This window comes from Opisthorchis viverrini (genome assembly GCF_000715545.1).
Source record: "Opisthorchis viverrini unplaced genomic scaffold opera_v5_8, whole genome shotgun sequence".
Taxonomy (NCBI): Eukaryota; Metazoa; Platyhelminthes; class Trematoda; order Opisthorchiida; family Opisthorchiidae; genus Opisthorchis; species Opisthorchis viverrini.
Window position 1 is genome coordinate 1209642 of NW_008751664.1, and position 19455 is coordinate 1229096.

At 44.4% G+C, this 19455-nt stretch overlaps 2 protein-coding genes across 2 annotated transcripts in view; one reads left to right on the forward strand and one right to left on the reverse strand.

The window, feature by feature from the left end:
• Positions 1-14648, forward strand: part of T265_00784 (hypothetical protein) — a gene marked incomplete at both ends in the record, with an annotated part of 31321 nt that extends 16673 nt beyond the window's left edge. The window contains 4 exons of the mRNA XM_009164656.1: positions 409-663; positions 3614-3892; positions 12456-12636; positions 14502-14648. Coding sequence (XP_009162920.1) covers positions 409-663; positions 3614-3892; positions 12456-12636; positions 14502-14648 — 862 coding nt within the window. The remainder of the gene's footprint in view (positions 1-408; positions 664-3613; positions 3893-12455; positions 12637-14501) is intronic.
• Positions 6557-19455, reverse strand: part of T265_00786 (hypothetical protein) — a gene marked incomplete at both ends in the record, with an annotated part of 42278 nt that continues 29379 nt past the window's right edge. The window contains 12 exons of the mRNA XM_009164658.1: positions 6557-6681; positions 6812-6940; positions 7363-7714; positions 8157-8242; positions 8429-8481; positions 10969-11091; positions 11245-11433; positions 12913-13119; positions 13811-14014; positions 14560-14671; positions 17200-17254; positions 18474-18627. Coding sequence (XP_009162922.1) covers positions 6633-6681; positions 6812-6940; positions 7363-7714; positions 8157-8242; positions 8429-8481; positions 10969-11091; positions 11245-11433; positions 12913-13119; positions 13811-14014; positions 14560-14671; positions 17200-17254; positions 18474-18627 — 1713 coding nt within the window. The remainder of the gene's footprint in view (positions 6682-6811; positions 6941-7362; positions 7715-8156; positions 8243-8428; positions 8482-10968; positions 11092-11244; positions 11434-12912; positions 13120-13810; positions 14015-14559; positions 14672-17199; positions 17255-18473; positions 18628-19455) is intronic.

Here is a 19455-nt window from a genome sequence, read left to right on the forward strand (position 1 = left end):
TATATATATATATATATGTCAAACTGACTGCGGAGTTATTTCCGCACAAGTTTTCATAAAGCTGCACTGATTGCACATATTTGCTGAATGGTCAGTTTCTACCGAATACCACGACCGTCGTTACAGTACGTGCCAGTATTTGAGGCGGCAAATCTCATCTCCCGTCTCACTAGTAGATTAGTACCAGTCTAATTCCGCTAGGAAATATTGGGATGCTCTCATGGATGGTTTAGCTTAGTCTGTCCTCGTTTTGCTCTATCAAGTTAATCGAAACTGTCATGTAAGAAATGGATGGAGAATAGCAACAGCAACGTACTAGCTAGTACTTAACATGATTATTCATCAATTTTTCTCGTACATGCTCTCCATTCTGCATTCCACACAACACGATTCTATTAACTCTCCTAGCTGGTGTTTGTTTCCCCCACAAACACCGAAAGATTTAGTCAAGCCACGTCCGAACGAGGGTGGATTGAACAAAAACGAGGCTATCGCATGGTTCGCCTACGTTTATCCCCGTACAAGACTACCCGACTGGCCCCAACCTTACGAACCTATCGAGCTACTCCAACGTCCAGGGGAAACAGTGTTCATTCCCGGTGGTTGGTGGCATGTTGTTCTCAACCTGACCGACACAATTGCCGTCACGCAGAACTTTTGCAGGTTTGTTTTAGGTTATGTGATCGGTTCCCAAAGCTTGTTTCTGTCTCCAGAAATCGACGTCCATAACAGATGGCTCATCGAACGTTTTTGCTCACAGCTTACCTGTTACTTTCGTAACATCACGGATGCCGAATCATAGAGGCAGACTTTTGAGTGTTGGGAGTTCTAGTGTCGAGGGTGGTTTGGCGAAGTTGGTTCCTACTAGAGGACGAACCGGTTCCATGAATATCCCCAATTGCAGTCATCTCACCAGTTAATTGTTGAACGAGGTAGCTTGCAATCTAAACAGCAGGGTCCTCGATAATCTTTTGCGAACAGTCCGTTGATCCCTTTCGTAAAAATACACTGTTTTTCATGTGAGAATCTAATGAGCAGAAATGTAGCNAGAGCGTTTGGATCGATCACAGGGAGCTACAATTCAAGAGAGCTGGTGTTGCCAACTTGCGCCTTAATCATGTTTCGTTCTTTGATGCTTGATCGGAAGCTGATCGCTCCCCTGGGAACCTGCAGCATGGGGATGGTGAGGACTGCAGTACTGTAATGGTAAGATTACCGGTCAAGCCCGTAGGACACACAGCAAAACATGGCCCGAAGTGGTTGCTCTTCCGCTAGATGACAATTAAGCTTTCATGTATGTACTCTACAATTCCATGTTTATATTCAGTAGTGCATGAACGACGCATAATGCCGTCTATTTTCAACAAAGATTGTTTTTAGGTTAGGAGGCTGACTTCTTAAGTTAGTGTGGGGAAACATTCCAAAATATATGGGGACAGAGCGTCTGCTGTTTTAGGAAGCGTGTTGAACTGACTTGAACGGTGATTGCATGATTGAGTGAACGATGCTAAGCTTCGCAAAAGGGGAACTCATTAAATGGGAGCCAAATTTGAATCAATTCGCTCTTTTGTGGTATACTTTTGATGTACAGCCTCCATGCAACAGGAAGAATAAAATACTTTCAGATTGTCCAGTCTATGGAGGGGCCTTAACAGTATGTCGAGCTCTGAATCAGAACAGAGTGGTCGGGGGAGGGCACCTAACCGATTAACGGACTGTGGAGTGTTCTTAAATATAAAAGGAAGCAGAAAATTCGGCAGACGTTGAAATGAAAAATACGCACACAGCAGGGGTCCGGAGCTGGACGTGGACCCCTACCTTCTCGCTCACTATACGAGTGCTGTAACAACTGAACTTCCGAGGGTACGTCCTATCGGTTACACGTATGGCCTTAAGGCTCATACCTCATTCATCGAATCTGTGCCTTTTATTACTCACGTTCGTGGTTCAGAGAGGTAAGGACGACACTTAGATAAGTTGTGTAAAGTAGTTTGGCACTTCATATGTGAACAGTTTCGTGATACGTGCAAAATGAGTAACTCATGGATGAAGCAAGCTGTTGAATATGATTGGGGAGGGAGTTTGGCAGATGAACATCAACCCAGGTCTTGAAAATTAGAAGGCTACAAGCATTTGTTGATACATGAAATAGAAGGGAATCCCATAGACGGACAGTTTTGGGGATGAGTGAAACTTGATATCGGCGACTTGAGAGTGGATTAACTCATGTTACTACGAATTCTGTGTATAACTTCCAAAACGGACTGATTTTGATATCATCTAACTGTCGAAAGTTTGGAGTAAATTTTCAGGAATGAGAAGAGAACCCTATAGAACTTGAGATGTGAAACTCGCTATGCGAGTCAGTAGAATACACGTCCGGTTAGATAGTGATTGGTGGTCTGAGTTCTGGCATTTCTTCCGTTCGTGCTTTGTATCCGGACCTCGGGTTTCAGGATGATTCGAAGCAGATCGGTCGATTCATATTCAATCATTCGTCACTGCCCGTAGAGTAGATGATATATGCTGTTGTAAATTAGGAACGCGACACTCCAAAATGGCGGTCGGGTTTTACTGGTAAGGAAAACAACCATAGTAGTCACATCACTACCATTGACAGCAGCCTTACGATCTTATCGATTTTGCATGCGTGCATGATTTGGCATTGGGTAAGCCAGAATAGTTGGTTGGCAGATTTACAACAGTGATATGAATATGGGGAGGAAACAGATAAATAATTGCGAGGAATAGCGAACTGCAACTAGCGGGGATTAAACTGTTCGTTCAAGGAGGGCCGTTCCCAGCCTCCGGACCGGTAGGATTGTTTCCATGTTGTAATCCTTTTTGAATGACTATTACTCATGTCGTCCTGTTGCAGATATCTTATGTCTATTGATAGATTTTCTCGCAGCTCACACCCTTAGCATAGGTAACTTAGTCTAGCTCGGAGATTTGTATGGGGATGGGGCTATTTCTGGGATGGGTGCAGATATACATCTTGAGCAGCTACTGACGAATTACAGACGTTTTGTAGGTCCAAGGCACTATGCCACTCGTTAATCGACCTGGTCCCAGGAGGTTATCATTTACTATGATATCTTCAGTAGGTATCTTTACGTTTTTATCAAGTATAATGCAATTAATACCCTTTTCTTGTTAAGATGTCCGGTTAAATTGTTTAGGATGACGCCACAAACTTCAAAGCGTTTTATAGGTGTAGGGGTGACTAGACATCATGTTGGGGTCACCACCAGGATTACGCGCCCCTCAGAGCACCCTTCATTCATGCACTCTAAATTTCTACCCAGATACTTAAAGATTCCAATCAAGTGATCTCAATAATTTTAACGCAATAACGTGAAAAGGTGATAGACTGTTGTAGCGGAAGCAGTTTTTCCCGCCCATTTTTATGCTGCCATGCTGTGTTAGGCGAATCCGGTTTCCTGGTGCGCTGTTATAACATTTTCTGATCTTGGCAAAAAAAACATTTGGAGATTAAATGCTTTAACGATAGACCCATTGAATCACTCCCGTTTACGCCACTCTTCGAAGAGCTTTCAGCAACCTTATAAGCAGTATACTATGCCCAGAAAATGTACTGATTCTGTTATAGCTCCGTCAACTTTCCCACTGTATGGCATAAGACTGTGCGAGCACGACCGCGGTTCTCAAAGAGTTGGCTTGCAGGACTTCGTGTTCATCAGCCGCACCTTGCAGATATGACCGAAAAAATAGACGTTTCTTGTCCTCTAGACAATGTACCTTCCTCATCCTCTTCCTCCTCGTCGTCGTCGTCTTCATCGTCCACTTGCTCTTCTTGTTCCAAATGCTCCGCGTCACCTCCACGTCGATCGCTGGCTAAGATCTCGGAACATCCCAAACTGAGGCCAAGGTAGTTTTGATAAATCTTACCTTTCGTATTTTCCTCACCTTCACGTGTAAAGTTGATGAAATATTCTAGTATCCTGTGAGAAAACACCGAATGCTTTCTTCCCCCTTAGTTAACGGAAATATGGTTGCTTATGAATATGAACTTCTTTAGATCAAAATGAATGTACCCGATCTTCACTGCCTGTGAACATCTGCAACTGAGACATTAACCAGCGACGCATAAATACGGTGAGCCCGTATGGTGGTCGTGAGGCTCATCACCATGTGCACGCGATTTCTTTGCTACGTATGCGAACACAAGTAAGAGTAGTAAAGAACATGCTCCTGTGTGGAACACATACTTTGGGATGTTATTTTAATTTTCGTAAACTTAGTGCTTACAGAGCTCCCGTGCGTTGCCGCATGCTTTTTGCCAGCTCCACTTCGTTTGTTCCATATTCCGACCGTGACTCGTTCTCACCCCAGCCAAGGCTAGTTCGGATGATGGTGTGGGGGTCACTTCAGGTCACTGTCGACTGTTGATCCTGTGTGAATGGCATTGTCACTGTGGCATTTCACCTTAGGACTAAAGGCGGAGTGGAGGAGTGTTTCCTCCATGGGACATTTCCTCGAGAGGAAATTAAGGGGAGAGAGGTGTTTCCCGATTAAGGACAACGGAAATCATCCCAGGTGGAGAGAGCACTCGGAGAGCACTTTCACCGACTGTAAAAGCAACTATCGACACAATGCCTCAATTTTCCATAATGGTACGACAAAATGTTGAAGGCAGTAAAGCAATATTGTGTGATGCGCTTCTGTAAGCTTTATCCCCTTATAAAGACTGCTGGTTTTGGTCCACAAATACCAGCTCCATGTATTACTGAATTAGAACAGCGTCATTTCAGATCAAGCGCTGCCTGACACGCGTTGAATTCCTAGCCTCTTTGAAACGATGCTTACAGGATTTGCCTAGTTAACTGTTCAAATTTTCTCGATCAACAAATCGGTTACTCACCCCAGGTTTCGGTAGGTCATGCTACTAATCATTGACAAAGATAATCTGTGTGCCACTCGTCAAATGACTCAAATGTTTTTCTCAACCCAGGAAGACAACTCACCGCTAAATGACGTTCAAGACTAAGAAAACATCGTTTATAACCCAGGGCCAGCGCCTATCGTGATCCTCGAATGTAGCACATCGACGGTAGACAACAATATCCATTAACTGCCCATAATAACACTCTCATGGCACGGAATACGGAACCTGATGTGTATTGTGCGTAGCAACTCAAAATCGATCAGAAGCCCAGTGAACAAAGGCCCTTGGACAATCGGAAATGCTACCTGAAAACCACTTTAATTTTGGAGGCAGGGTATGACCAGTCCTGACTGCGTCCACCCGATGCGCTAACTGAACTGACCACATTCTACATTTCTCAATGCGTACGAAACCGAGGCGTAAAGCATTGCCCACAGGAAACTAACCGCTTGGTTGCTCACATGTGGTCGGGTTTTCAACAAAGTTTTCATTATTTCAACCGCACATTGGACTTTTATGAATCGGTCTTCTGATTTCGGTCATTAGAAGGCTGTTTTGGCTATTTTCAGCTTGCAAAGTTATTTGGTTACCGCTTTTGCATTTCTCTCCAGCCGCCCCATATCACCGCGCCTCAAATCGCCATCACCGAAGCGGATGCGCTAGAATTCCAACCAAGAATATCTTCGGCTCCATGTTATCACAGTCAACGAACTATGGAGTTTAGGCCAATGTACCCCGTCCTTGTTTGTCAAACGGATTTTGCTAATTGCATGATATTCAAAAAATATAGGTAATATATATTCAGGTATATTGAATTACGTACCCCTTTCATGCTGTGTTTTAAGCTAAGACCACCTCGCTCATGTTACAATGCATTGCAGTATGCGACCGTGGATGTCGTTATAACGGATTCGACGTGGGAGTACGGCACGATATGGTGCAACTGCATGGAGGTTTGCGACGACCAGCGTCGATGTTGAGCGGTACATGTGCCTAAACACAGGTACTCATTGGTTTTGTTGTCCTGATTTACACGAAGAATTCAAGAGACTTGAGGCGGTTGTCGAAATTCGCCAAGCTGTCGTGTCTCGAAGAACTAAATCAGTTGAGTGTTGCAAGTAAACCATTCGGGGGAACAATACTGCGGTATTTCGAGTGCAACGATACTGATGATCACAATCTGTCCAATGCGGTGTAAACGCGCTGTGACTTCAAATGAATGTCATACACTGACAGCTTGTTTATTGCTTACACGCAAAGCCTGATGGCTCCAACTGGGAGCTTCGTTAGCGCTTGAGTTTGACATTACATCAATCTCACTTAAAGACACCAAGAAGAAGCAGCGAGTGTGCAGTATGTCACCTCACGATTCCGCTGTGTGACGCTTTCAGAGGGCAAGCACGAGGCCCCATTTAGGATGACTAACTGTAAGTCCTAGATCAAAGATTAATTCTGCTGAGCATTTTGAAAGTTGCCGTCCCTTACTTAGCACCAAAACTGGCGCTCATATGGTGGACAGCTCTTCAGTAGGTTAATGCAAGCACGGACACCGTTCGATACGACATAATGCATCTCATAGGTACCTGTGTAGGATATGAACTTCGGTCAATCCTATATGTGCACAATCAAAGAAGCACAATTATGAATAGGGAGCTCTGTTGATGAAAAAGCATACAATAACACGGTGAAAAGGCTTTTAGCAGAAGCTCTGCTGGAAGGGTGGTTAGTGGAAGTGTTCTTCGATCGGCACCTTCCGGATTTCTGATAGACCCCTGTAAGATGAATAAATAACAAAGTCTTAGCCCAAGCTAGCGCACAGCAAGAATTCGTAGCGATGACGCAGCCAATTCACAAGTTACAGCAGATGATGTGATGTGCGATCGGGCGAAAGGTAACACTTACTGGGTATTGCGGGAAAGCATAAAGAAATGCTCTACAAAGTCCGACCGTCCCAACAATTCAACGAAATCTTCATCATGGGTAATTACTATCAGCTGAAAGTTTTTCTGTTGTTTGCGGCTCTTGATAATTCTGCAAGAAAATGAGGGAAAAACATCTTCCTCAATTGTATTCGCGTGGTTGGAAGCTATCAGGTTGCTCGAAAAACCGACCGCATGGTCTGCCTGTGCTTCGAGAATGAGAACTCGAAAAAGCAGCAAAACTAAAGATTGAATGATGCAGATACCAGGATAAAGTATAGAAATGGGGACTATTAGGAGAGAGCTTCTTCATGCAGTCGTCAAGTCGAGGGTTTCGAAACCCTCTACAAAGCTCCACTCACTGCGCCTCCACTTTAGCGACAGCTGTAAAATATGCGTGAGGAAACTACCAAGTGTTTCTAACGTCTACGGGAAGCCAGTAGGATCGTCGTAACAGAAGCATACTTTCAGCCCGCAGTATCTAAAATGGCTCAACAAGCAGGGCTGTTAGAAGAACATCACGAAGGAACTCACTCGACCAACGCATAGGCCAGGCTTTCAATGTTCTCTCTATCTAAGTTCGTCGTCGGTTCATCCAGTGCGAGAACTCCGCAGTGCAGACAAAAAACTTCCGCCAAAGCTAGTCGGATAATTAGACTAGCCAGTACTTTTTGCCCAGCTGAGCAACGGCCGCGCATATCTAAACGGGCCTCATATGACTGTACCGATTTCGATTTCGCTGCTCGACTTGATGCGGTGGGAGCAGCCACGCCACCAGTGGCTTTGACCATCACCACACGGTAGTTGTAGGTTCGACGGGAGCGTGTAGCGTTGGAAGCTGCAGTCGCTGCTTCTTCCTCGCTGCATATCTCGATGTAGTCAATATCTGTTAACATAAAAATCACAACAGACTGGGTCAGTGTACTGGAGGAGAAGCGAGTGGTTGAGATAACAGCTTTCAAAACAAACCACAGAATGGTTGATCTTCCTGGGGGAAACAGTATTCCCAAACTATTCCTTCAGGAAATAGCACAGCTACTTACCTCCCCAGCGTTCACTGGAATGGCTTGCGAATAATAACAATACTATTTCGAGTTTAAAACAGTAAGTAAGCACTTAAGTAGTAGTCTGTTTGTAGCGCTACAAATTTGGCCTTCTCCCTCCAGGCTAATTCAGAATTCACGGCATATGATAACAACAGTCGTCGTTTAAAATAAAAGTTGCGTTTCGTTCAGCTGGACCATATCAAATAGGATTTGTAATCCCCTGAACCTCCTAGTGACCGATTATACTTACAAACCGTGATACAAACAAAAAATTAGACTCACCATTTCCTCGATAAGTACTCCGCCAGAGTTCGCGGATAATTTTGTTAAGGTCGGACATTTTCGCCGCATGATAAGCCAAGATTGCTCTGGGGTACGGAGAAGATAGATACAAGTAAAAACGAATCGCCAATTCGGGAGAAAGGTACGACAGAAACCACTTTAGTTGGGTCCCAAGATGAACAGTAGTTAAGAGGTAAGTATGTGCATACGGTATCCGATTAAAACGCAACACAACAATTACTGTGTGATACACAATACAAAACGTAGTTTACCTATCCAGAGCGTTGTAATAGCGTTCGAGGTCGGAACAGGCTAGCTCCGTGGTCTACAATCGAAAGAGAAACTTTATGAAGGATGTATGATGCACAACACTGAATAGCTTGGTTAAATCGACTCTTTATACATGGGGATTAGTTTCGCAATCCATTTAGAGGTTGAACCCCAGAGTAAATGAGTCTTGATTCGTTTGTGTCAACATCCGCTGTGATTGTAAATGAAAACACGTGCGGGTAAAAATCGAAAGCAATGCAGGGTGCAAACCCCACCGACTGTGGGAGTGTCTTGGTTAATGTACCCTTTGCAACTATACATATGTTTTTCATTTACGAGATGTCTCCGGGCTGCATTTGTATGATCTGCACCTTTTCGTTAGAAATTTCAAATCCTCCGGTAACGACTGAAAGGTGTTCCGATGTGACGTTCCGGTAATTGTGCCTTTCTTGGAGTTGTGCAAATTAAGGGACGCTCCAATCTCATATCGACACCATTTCATATTCTTATAGGGACATTCAGACATAATCCAATCACAAATCCAATTTGTGATCAGCGATATCATTGTGGAGACCTGAAGCAGAATCCATCATTACGCTATCTACTTTATCCAGTATCACATCATATAGTGCGATAAGTGCTATTCAAATCATCTATACCTGTTGGTTCCTTCGGCTTCTGTCCCCACCTAAAACATCCGAACTTTCAACACTGTCAGCAGGATGACCGGCTCTGGGGTTTACAGTCCATTTTGATTTAGTATCACGGAACTCCTAAACCAGCTCCCGGGGGCGAAACGTTGGTAAAACCCTTTGAACTAAGTACAAAAAATCAGTATATTTCACGGTATTCGACGCCATTATTTAGTAAAACTTGACTACGCCTACATCCTGGTACAAGATGAGTTAGTTCAACGGGTCGCAGTTTTCCACTTGAGATAATCAGTGGCAAGATCCAAACACGTTTCAATCCTATTCCGGTTCCATCGACAAATACCTTCAAACAGTTTTCGTCAGATTTGATTGTGTCTAACCGTGTTTTCGGGTGACTATCAGGGCGATGGCAACAGCCCCTGCAGGTAGCTGCGGCATGCTAGCGCTTCCAGCCATATATGCGAAGATCCTCGTCACTTAACGGAACTTATGAGCTGTGTTAAAACAGTCTGTCGCATTTCACTGGTACCTCTCAAGCAATAGCGGTCACAAATTTCGACTGTCTTGAAAACGTAGGGGCCAGGTCTCATATCCATAACATGGGAGGTGGCGAAGTGTATCGCGATGGATTCACACAATAGTACCATTGAGGTTGGATAGCCTTGAATGTTCCTTGGGCGCATTCCGTGATAGTCCCCAATGACCTCCTCCATTATCTCATCGAAAGCACAGAACAGAACAAACAGGTGTCAGATATTCCTTTGCACTTTGACGCGTAAAATGGGATTAGTGGATTCGTGATGTAACCAGATTACAGCTCTTTTAAACGAACCAATGAGCCATGGTTCGGTATTGTGCTTCAAAGAGCAGTGCACGCCCATCGGTTGAGAGTTGCTCAAAGGCCGATAAAGCAAGCTGTCAGTTCTCCTTTGAGTAAGGAACGATTCTCCTGCATTCATCTCAGGATGAATATGTGGCCCGATTTATGTGCTTAAACGCGAGTTTAAGTTGGAGACAAGAGCGAAAGAACCAAGTCAGCGAACATTACCCAACAAAGACCTCAGTAAAGATTCAATATCCGTGTGATCGGTAGTCCAACGGAAACAAGACTGATTGGTATACTCGTGCATTCACCCGTCAAAAGTATATCAAAGATAGCAGTTTTGTTCACCACAAACTCCTGTACTAAATAAACTTTCAGAGCATCAAGGTTCGTGCGCCTGAAATGCGGGCGTTCAGAGGTACGACTCACTGTCCACATAAATCGTAGTGAGTGTACAAAGAAAGCAAAAGTTGCACCTGATGCCGGACAGATTGTCAACAGACCAACGAAAACGTTTATGGGCCAGAAATATTGGAAATGATAACAGGTCGGCTCGACAGACAGTATCTTTTCCATCATTTCACCATGACAAACGTCCTCTTGTAAGTACGCTGGTCAAGCTGTTAGTGAACGGCTCGATTATTCCCATGGGTTTTGGCTGGTGGTTTCTGCTTCACCTTTGATGTACAACAAGTCGCCAACGGAGTAGTTTGACGTTTTAGGTTCTCCTTTCAGAAGTTATGGGGTGTGCTGACGAGCTAAAGCCATGGATAGTTCCGCTGACCGAAGGAAACACGAACCAGTGCGAACATTTTCAAACGTCCCCACCATTGTTCCAGACCAGTAAACTGGTCAGACTGGTCATCGGCAACTCTTGTCATTCCGACCGAATTGGATGTGAAGACGCTCCATATGGTTATATTGGCTAGAAGTTCATGTATGCACTAAGGGCCTCTTCAGCCTTAGTTAAAAAACGCAGACAAATGTGCCACACCAAGCAGTACCGTTGATTAAAGCATATGTAGGTTGTGCAAAACTTTTGACCGAAGTGCACGAAACAACCTACCTTGAGCTGGTACATCATGTCCAAGTATTCTCTGTCCGACTCGGCGTACTTCTCTTTCAGGTCACGTTCGAGGTACTGCAACTTTGCTGTAAGTTGACCCAGTTGATTCGTGACCGCATGTTTCTATTACAAGGAGGAAAACAAAAAGGGTCTGTAAGCGAAATAGGAACCTTCTTTTCCGGGAAACTGTGCTGAAGTTCAACGATGACTGAGATAGAACGTAGGCAGAACAGTGGTTACAGAACCATGGTTACAAAGTTGGGAGACAGTGCTCACCTCGGCTTGGAGTCGTTCTTCCTCTGAGGACAATCGCTTTGTTTCTTTGACGAGGTCTTGATCAGTTCCAGTAACGGAATGGCATGAAGCGAGGCGATTTGAGAGGTCTTCGATGCGCAAGGTCAACTGGCCCATTTGGCTTCGCAATTGTCGCAACTGTACACAGTCGGTCAGCTCACGCTGACGAATCTGGAGAAAATCGATTTGTAAGCAATTATTGGGTGAATTCGGTGGCCGAAAAATACTTTAAACCGATACAAAACGATAGGTATATGTAAGACAACTGTTACGGGATGATATGGTGGCCTGAGCAAAAGGAAACACAGATTTGCCTTCTGAAAAGAGAAAATGTGTTACTCTTCAACAATCGCAGCTCGCCTCATTGTCCGATTTTGAAAAGGTCATCAGAAAGTGCGTTTTAATGCACATCTGAGGCTGATCATAGATTGCCTTCGATTACAACTTATCATATTCTTCGTAGGTATTGGAGATAATGGAAGAAACAATTTTAATAGTCAGTGAAGCTGTGTACCGATTACACCTGACACACCACCAGGGAGTAACTGTTGCGCACTTATGTCACGTCCATGAACCCAGTAATCTCAGCTGGAAGAGTGAGGGATTCCATCTGCTATCTGATGTACCATGAATCCTAGTAGACTCGCTGATATTGTTGCACTGACAAATGGGTAGTTCAGAGTTCCGCCTCACTTGACGGACGGGCGCAAACTCGCACGAAGAATTCATGAAAATCAATTGTACGGCAGCAGTGTAATCCGGCAGCCAGTAGAGCATCTCCAACCATTTTTAAGCCTGATAGACCTGGTCCTCTTCGGCGAGACCAGTTTCAGTAGTCCCTTGAAGTAGTTAGGAAAGAAACTGACCAACCCGTTTATTTTTACTTGTTTTTACCAATAACAGATACCTTTTTTCAACCGGGCAATCCGGGTTATTGCAAGCAGTGTGGTGCAGATATCCCTCTGTTCGACACATGAGAGCAGTCCGGTATTTTTTTCGAAAAGTAAGTAAGAAAGCGGAATGGCATTGGTGAGATGTTGAAATGAGAGTCCCAAGTAAACTTAATATGAACGAAAAGACACCTGTAGACGGTTTCGAAACATCGACCTCGTGCTTAACGGATCGCAACTGGTTCGGGCGGTCAAGAGTCATCAGCGTCCGGTTGTTGCATCTATTCATCTTTGTAATTCTAGAACAGTTTTGAATCATATACTGGCCTCACTGGAATGGAACATCAGTGCAACAAGCTGTTTTTCCGTTAATGTCCACGAAAGCAAAAAAAAGCCGAAAGCCAAACATGGAGATCACATCCCGGATGTCATGAATCCCAATGTCATCTACATTCTGAACGTGCAAGATATGACGGTCGTCCCAGTGTGCGAAGCGCGCCAGCGACTGCATATTCCGGGCCAGTGCAGTTGAAAAAAACTGTATCGTCCACGTTTCGTTTGATATGGACTCTGATGAGAGTGAAGGGAATTGTTAAGGAAAACAAATTCCTAGCGTATATTTGTAAAAAGACGGACAGCACATCCAATGTACCAGAGCTAGGCTGCAACAGTAATCAGCCAATGACAAACATTGAGAAGTAAAAGAATCAAATAGATGACAAAAATAAACATTCAGCGGAAAAAGACAAGCTGCCATTACCTTGTGCTCATGCACTTGCTGGCGAGCAAGTTCCAGGTCTTTCGTGTTTCGCTCCGCGACTCCATGCAAGTGGGCAATAGCTTGCTCAAGATTCGTCAACTGTTGTTGAACTTGAGCTAACTTGTGCTTTGAACCAACTTTCGAAGCTGTAGAAACAGCAGCACATGCTTGGTCAACTTGACGGATGAGGTCGCGCAATTTCCCGGTCTGGATGAAACGCATGCAGAACAGTAAGACGGATAAATTCCTGAAACCACAGTGGGATATACGTTCGGAGACTAAAGTCGAAGTGACGAATGTAGCCTGTGGTCTTCTAATGAACTCGTTTTCTTACAAATACATATACACACTGGTCCACCACCAGCTTTGTCACGTTTCTTCCCAATAAATTCTTGAAAACAATCGCTATTATCTGTTGTTTGTGAAACTGTGGTAAACAATAAAATCTTGAATGAGTGACAACCATGAAAGACCCTCCCAAAATCTCACAATACGTGCTCATCATTGTGCATTGTAGAGTCAGATTCACAGACAAAATACAACACGTCCATACTCCGAGTTGTGAAAAGGGAGTATCCTCGTCGAATATCCGCGTGAATAAGCCAAGCAGATCAGAATATTCTGTTTGTTAGACGAGGGTTTTTACTCGCCGCATGCGTACTTCAAACGCAGATGACAACATTGCTCTTGGGGTGACGCAATCCCCACCAGGTAGGACCATATAGAACCCTAGACTCAATTACTAATTACTCAATTACTAAACGATACATTTGAAGAAGTATTACTGTACTGATGAGGGGTTGAAACACCTTGATCGGTTTTCCACGGCAAAACCCATCAGACTCCTGCAAACTACATCTATTGGCCACCTGGCCACCCAACCAGACGTAAAACTTACCTTTTCTGCTGATTCTTCAAGTTCTTTCTCCCGGGTTGCCGAACCAGCAGTCCTCTCACTTACGGCGATGTGTCTCGCCTGCTTTGCTTTCGGAAGCTCATGTGATTCCAGTTCTTGAAGCCGTTTCTGAAGCTGTTTTTCGGTGTCACTCAGGCGAGCGATGTCATCAGTAAGACGCAGATTAGTTTGGTTTTCCTGCTCCAACTGGATAAAACACGAATAAAGATGTGGAATTAACTCAGGTGGGTAGGGCTCTGATGAGGAAACAGAAAGTCAAGCTGGTGGTCAGTATGTCCTGCGACTATGATCCAGGAGCAAAATATGGTTGAGTGTACGAGGCTGGAGTTTTAAAAGTTTTGCAGCTATGGTGTCCAAATGTCTGAGCTCAATGTTAAAGGGAATGTGCAGCCGAAGGGAAGAATCTAAGGACCTAAATATAACCCGAAAAGGAATAGCTTTTGGTCCCTTGTGATTTGGCCCAAATCCAGTAAACCTGTGCACTGTCGGACAAGATGTCGATGGATGATGAATTACCGTGTTATAAGCTACTAAAATACGGAGCAGAGTCCAATCAGCGAGTTCAGATGGACACGACTGGAAGCGCCTGAGGGAGGTTGCAAATAGAAGACAGGGTGAACTGGTGCGAACGTTAGGCAACAAGGCACTTTGTTAGGTTTGCTTGCTGTTCCAGGAACTAAATGCTGGTACGCTTTCAAAGGTACTCAGGTTCCTCAACAAACAGCGCTCACCTTATGTAAGTTATCCTTTATTCGATGCACCGTATCAGTTGCGTCACGTTGAGCTTCGTCCAACTGCTGCACATGATCCTGTAGTCTAGTCATTTCCGAAGTCACCGAAATTCTGTGAAGCGTGTAGATAAAGAGCGTACAAGATCTAGTATTTTACCATGGTGTTCTCTTGACGTTCCGTGCTTGTGCTACCCATCAAAGTGTTTGACCAACTCAGCGCAAACACGTTGAGTTCGCAGATACAACAGCCACTGACTACTTGTGCAACCTGACAACCTTGTCCGAATACCTACTTATTCATGTCCTACTGCTTCTTACATAAAAAAACATGAGGCTGAGCAGTCTATGACGACATTTTACTACCTTGGAGAAAACTGACACGTGTTAACGGACTACGCAACGATGATGTGTGGGTGGATCGAATGAAAGAAACAGCGTTAAAAGTGTTTGATCTAGGCTTCACTAATATAACATTAGTGTTGGTTAGAGCTTCAGTCCTGTACTTCATTTGCATGCGACCCCGGGTATACACAGTTGGTTTACCCGCATTGGTTAAACCAAAACCACGTGAGATCCCAGGTGTGATTCCTGGTCTAATCAGTACTTGGCTAATTCAATCATATGACTGCTGCTGGACAAGCAAGAAGTTACAGCTGATTGGTCATCGATCCCCGCACGATCGATGTGCATTAACTACGACAGCCCGTTGTCAGTGTCGCCCTATTCTGAGCTTATCAGGAAAGCGTGGCTATGAGGTCCCCTAACTTTTTACTTGGACACCAAATTAGGCCTGATTACCGCTTACCGCTGCATCAGTAGCAAGCACTGAATTGAAACAGAACTCAAAAATTGGGGAACCAACGCAGTGTTTCGACTTAAGGTATATATCATGCCGGGAAGCTCTAGGACTGACGTTTCAAAGCATTAGTGGTCTGAAATACATGAAACTGTCGGCAGAACAGAGAACATCTATGAGTGCGGTGAGTTTGCATTAGGTCTTGAGTGACTGCGTCGAACTGGCGTCGACTGGCGCAATAGTGTCTTATCCGCTGGATCAACGCCAGTGACTTCCCCATTGCGACCACATGGTGGGATATAGTGTCATGGAATGACAAAACTTGTCCCAATCAGGCTATATGACCTTCGGCCTCAAGTACGCTTTTGGGGGCTCAAATGTCACTGCGATGTGCTTACAGCATGTTAAGTTCAGAACCACAAAAATACGGCTGCACGGTCATTCCGATGCAGATGACACGATTTATCAATATGAAAACTGCGCTGCGAGCTGTCAAAGTCATCCGAACAGGTCAGTTTGGAACGAACATTCAACAATACGCATTTGATCACTAGGCTGGGATCCTCCTCAACAGAGTGTTGCGCTGTATGCTGAAACACGCGAATTTCACCTGACTCATTTTTGAAAAGCCTGAATGAACATCAACAACATTCTTGTATCGAAGTGAGCCATTATAATCAGATAGCATTGAAGGGAGGAACGGACCCAGTTCACCGGCCTCAAGGAAAACACACAACTAAGGCTTGTGGGAATTGCCACTATACGGCATATGGCAACGTAGGCACGGGGAGGAGGTATTCCACGTATGAATACTAGAGCACAAAAGTTTTGTTTGTATGAGGACTTCCAATGCCCAGAGGTTACCGTATGCCGACTCAGCCAGCAAAACGAAATACGGACGGGAATCAAGCAGGGGCACACTCGAACATTTGCTGTTGAACAGCCAACTAGCAATGAATCAATTGGTCACGTGGCAGAAAAACCTTGCATGAAAGACCTGCACCTTGTGTGCAAACATACATCGTAGATTGTTGCGTTATCTTTCCTATTCAAGCGCTCTTGGTTATATTGAGGTTATAGATTGTGTATTCACCAGCGATTTTCGTTCACAACAGCACGCTGGCGTCGGTATAGGTTTAATGAGAATGGGATGCAATGAGTGTTGAATCACTTTCAGTGCTTATGTGCTCAGCTGCACACTGCAAATCAGTAATGTAGCGTTAAAATGGTTGCGGCGGCTACTTTTGTTCCGGTACATTCGGAACGCAAAAAGAACACTCCCGTGTTGGACAACAGACCTACACAACTTGATTAGTGTACGGACAAAGCGACCACAGGGGTGGAAGGGGTGGGCGTCCGGCTTACAGGATCTTGTATCCGCCCACAACCTCTTGACCAATATAGGTTTTTCAAGTCAGCCGGAGAGTCGTTCTCGTCCTGTATATGAAATTACGCTTTCGGTTGACCACGTGGGTTTGAGGTCACTTGTGGAGGCCAGGTAGTAGCTGGAGGGTTCGCGACGCTCTGATTTACCAAATAGAACTGCTTATTCAATTTTCCGCAAAAAGCATGAGGTGGCCAAAAGAACCAGAGTTTCTCGATGACCTGACAATCAATACTACAGTGGAATTTTTAACACCAGGTTACTCATTCTGTAACATTTCAGACTGCTTCTTCTCTTATGACTTGGCATGTAAGAGGAGATAGTGAATATATCTGGGCAAAACGAGTCTCAGTCCGTGTACACGTTGCAGTGAACTGCGTAGGACAAACATTTTCCGAAGTACTGTCACAAGTGACTCAAAATAAAAATAAAACAAATTTGCATTTTACATGTCACTTACTGTTTATCACGGAGTGTTCTTCGTTCTTCCTGGAGGGCATCCACGGTCTCGGTGCCTGTCGAACAATACACGGAACATGACACAACGTTTATTGTGGTATCATTGTGTCTGCTTTCCCAAACCCTTACCTTGTCTGAACCCACTGTTTTCTGTGTCTATCTCACAGATTTGACACGCACCCATAAAATCCCTCATGAACTTTTGACCCTTGATATATTGAAGCTTTTTTTGGTGGGTTTTACGCGCGCCTTTTGACCACTTACATTAGTATGTGTTGTGCGCACACGTTTATGGCTAACTCAAACCGATCTGCCGTTCTCTCCAGGTATGCTGTTTTTATAACGTCCCAGAGACTTTTAGGATTTTGTTGGGTTTACTAATTCATAAAGCAATTTAGACGGAAATCCCCGTGATTTGCCATTGGTGTCCCTTTCATATACGTGTTTCGTACGCGTGGTACAGCATCTTATTGACAAGTCTCAAGACATCGTGATTCTCGGCTTGTGGTTTCGTGCGTCACTCAGTTGAGCTCTTCAGAATACGTCGAGTACTCTACAACAACCTGGTTAGAAACAGTGATTTCCAGCCCTAAGATTCCTCGCAGTGGGTGTGAGCTCTGCTACGGCATTTAATCCGTTTCCATAAGAACAATGTAGATTGTTAACCATAAACTGAATAAACTAAGTAGAAATTTAGAAGGGTAGATCGATCGTCAGTGAGTTGTCAGTGCTAGTCGCTTAGTTACCTGTCATCAACGACAGCAGTACCTTCCAAGAGGCATCTCCGAACAGGCCAGATCGCGGAAGCTCTGTGCATTCAGGGGGTGGACTTTTAGTTAAATCAAGTCATTCAGCTGTGACACACTTTCGGACGTGAAGCCGGTTACAATCTAACTACCGAGCTATCTGGAGCCCAAGTATTAGGCGAGTCGGGTAACACTTTACCGAAAAAGTTGTTTCCCGTACCTTATTCAGAGTGGCACAAAAGACTATGCGGACAGGTATGGAGGTACGAAGTCTGTGCCTCAAGAATACAACTCTCCTGGAATAGGCCTCGAGTGACTAGACGTGTGTTATTCATATTATCTGACCCAGTATGTGGAATTATTGTTACCTAAAAAAATGATGGTCGAACTCAGACGGTAAGCCTTTTCGTTCTTTTCGTAATCTGGTTTTCCTCCAGCCTCAATGTGCAGCATCGGTGTTCAGGAATTATGAGGCAAGGGAATTGAGCAGTAAATAGACCAAGCCCTCAACTCAGTGCGCAAAACATACCTTCCATGGTCTCTCCACTTTCTGCTTGCAGTCGCGCAATTTTTCCGCTGAGTTCTATGATATCATTTTCCATCCGTTCGAATACAGCCAGGTCGCCTTGAATGGATCTGGCTAAAGCTTCGTCCGCATGGCATGCTTCCAGACGTGCAGTCTCCTGTGAAGAAAAAGTGGAAAGTCCCATGTGGATAGTCTTCACAAGTTATCGGAGAAAATGCTTTCTTCAGAGCCCAGAAAATGGCTTGTCTATGCACAGGGTCGTATCAGAATTGTCTTCCAACAACCCATCCAACGAACACATGGTTTGGCAGCTTCTAGGTCATTATTCGATGGTGTAAGTGGCGATAGTGCATTGGGTTGTGAGGGTAAGGTGCCACATGGGTTTTGGATTAGGGGTAGCACTGACCAGTCACCTTCTATAGCCCGGGGTTCCATTCTACCTGTGTTAGACAATATTCAGTACCAAATGGATATTCGGGCTTGGTAATTGTGGGTTATCGCGAGTTGGTGCGATTGGCAATCTGTGAGCGCCTTTTTCGCTTATTCCCTCCTGCGAGCCGACAGGCCTGGTCCAATTTCCTCTAAGCTGCAAGCTAATCGCAAGGAAACGACAGAGAGATGTATGGCTACTAGGCAAAACCACTGGAGCAAAAGAAAAAAAGGCGTACAGACTCGTGAAGCGCAAGCGGTAGGCTACCTGCAGCAATCTGAAAGACGATCAAACAAACATAATACTTTCTGGAGCTTAGATACCAAACTTGATAGTAGAACTGGATCTGACCTAACATATACTCAAAAGATGGAATACTGATACAACCTAGGCTACCTAATCTGAAAGACGATCAAACAAACATAATACTTTCTGGAGCTTAGATACCAAACTTGATAGTAGAACTGGATCTGACCTAACCTAAACTCAAAAGATGGAATACTGATACAACACTGACGCGATACCGATAATATATATATATATATATATATATAT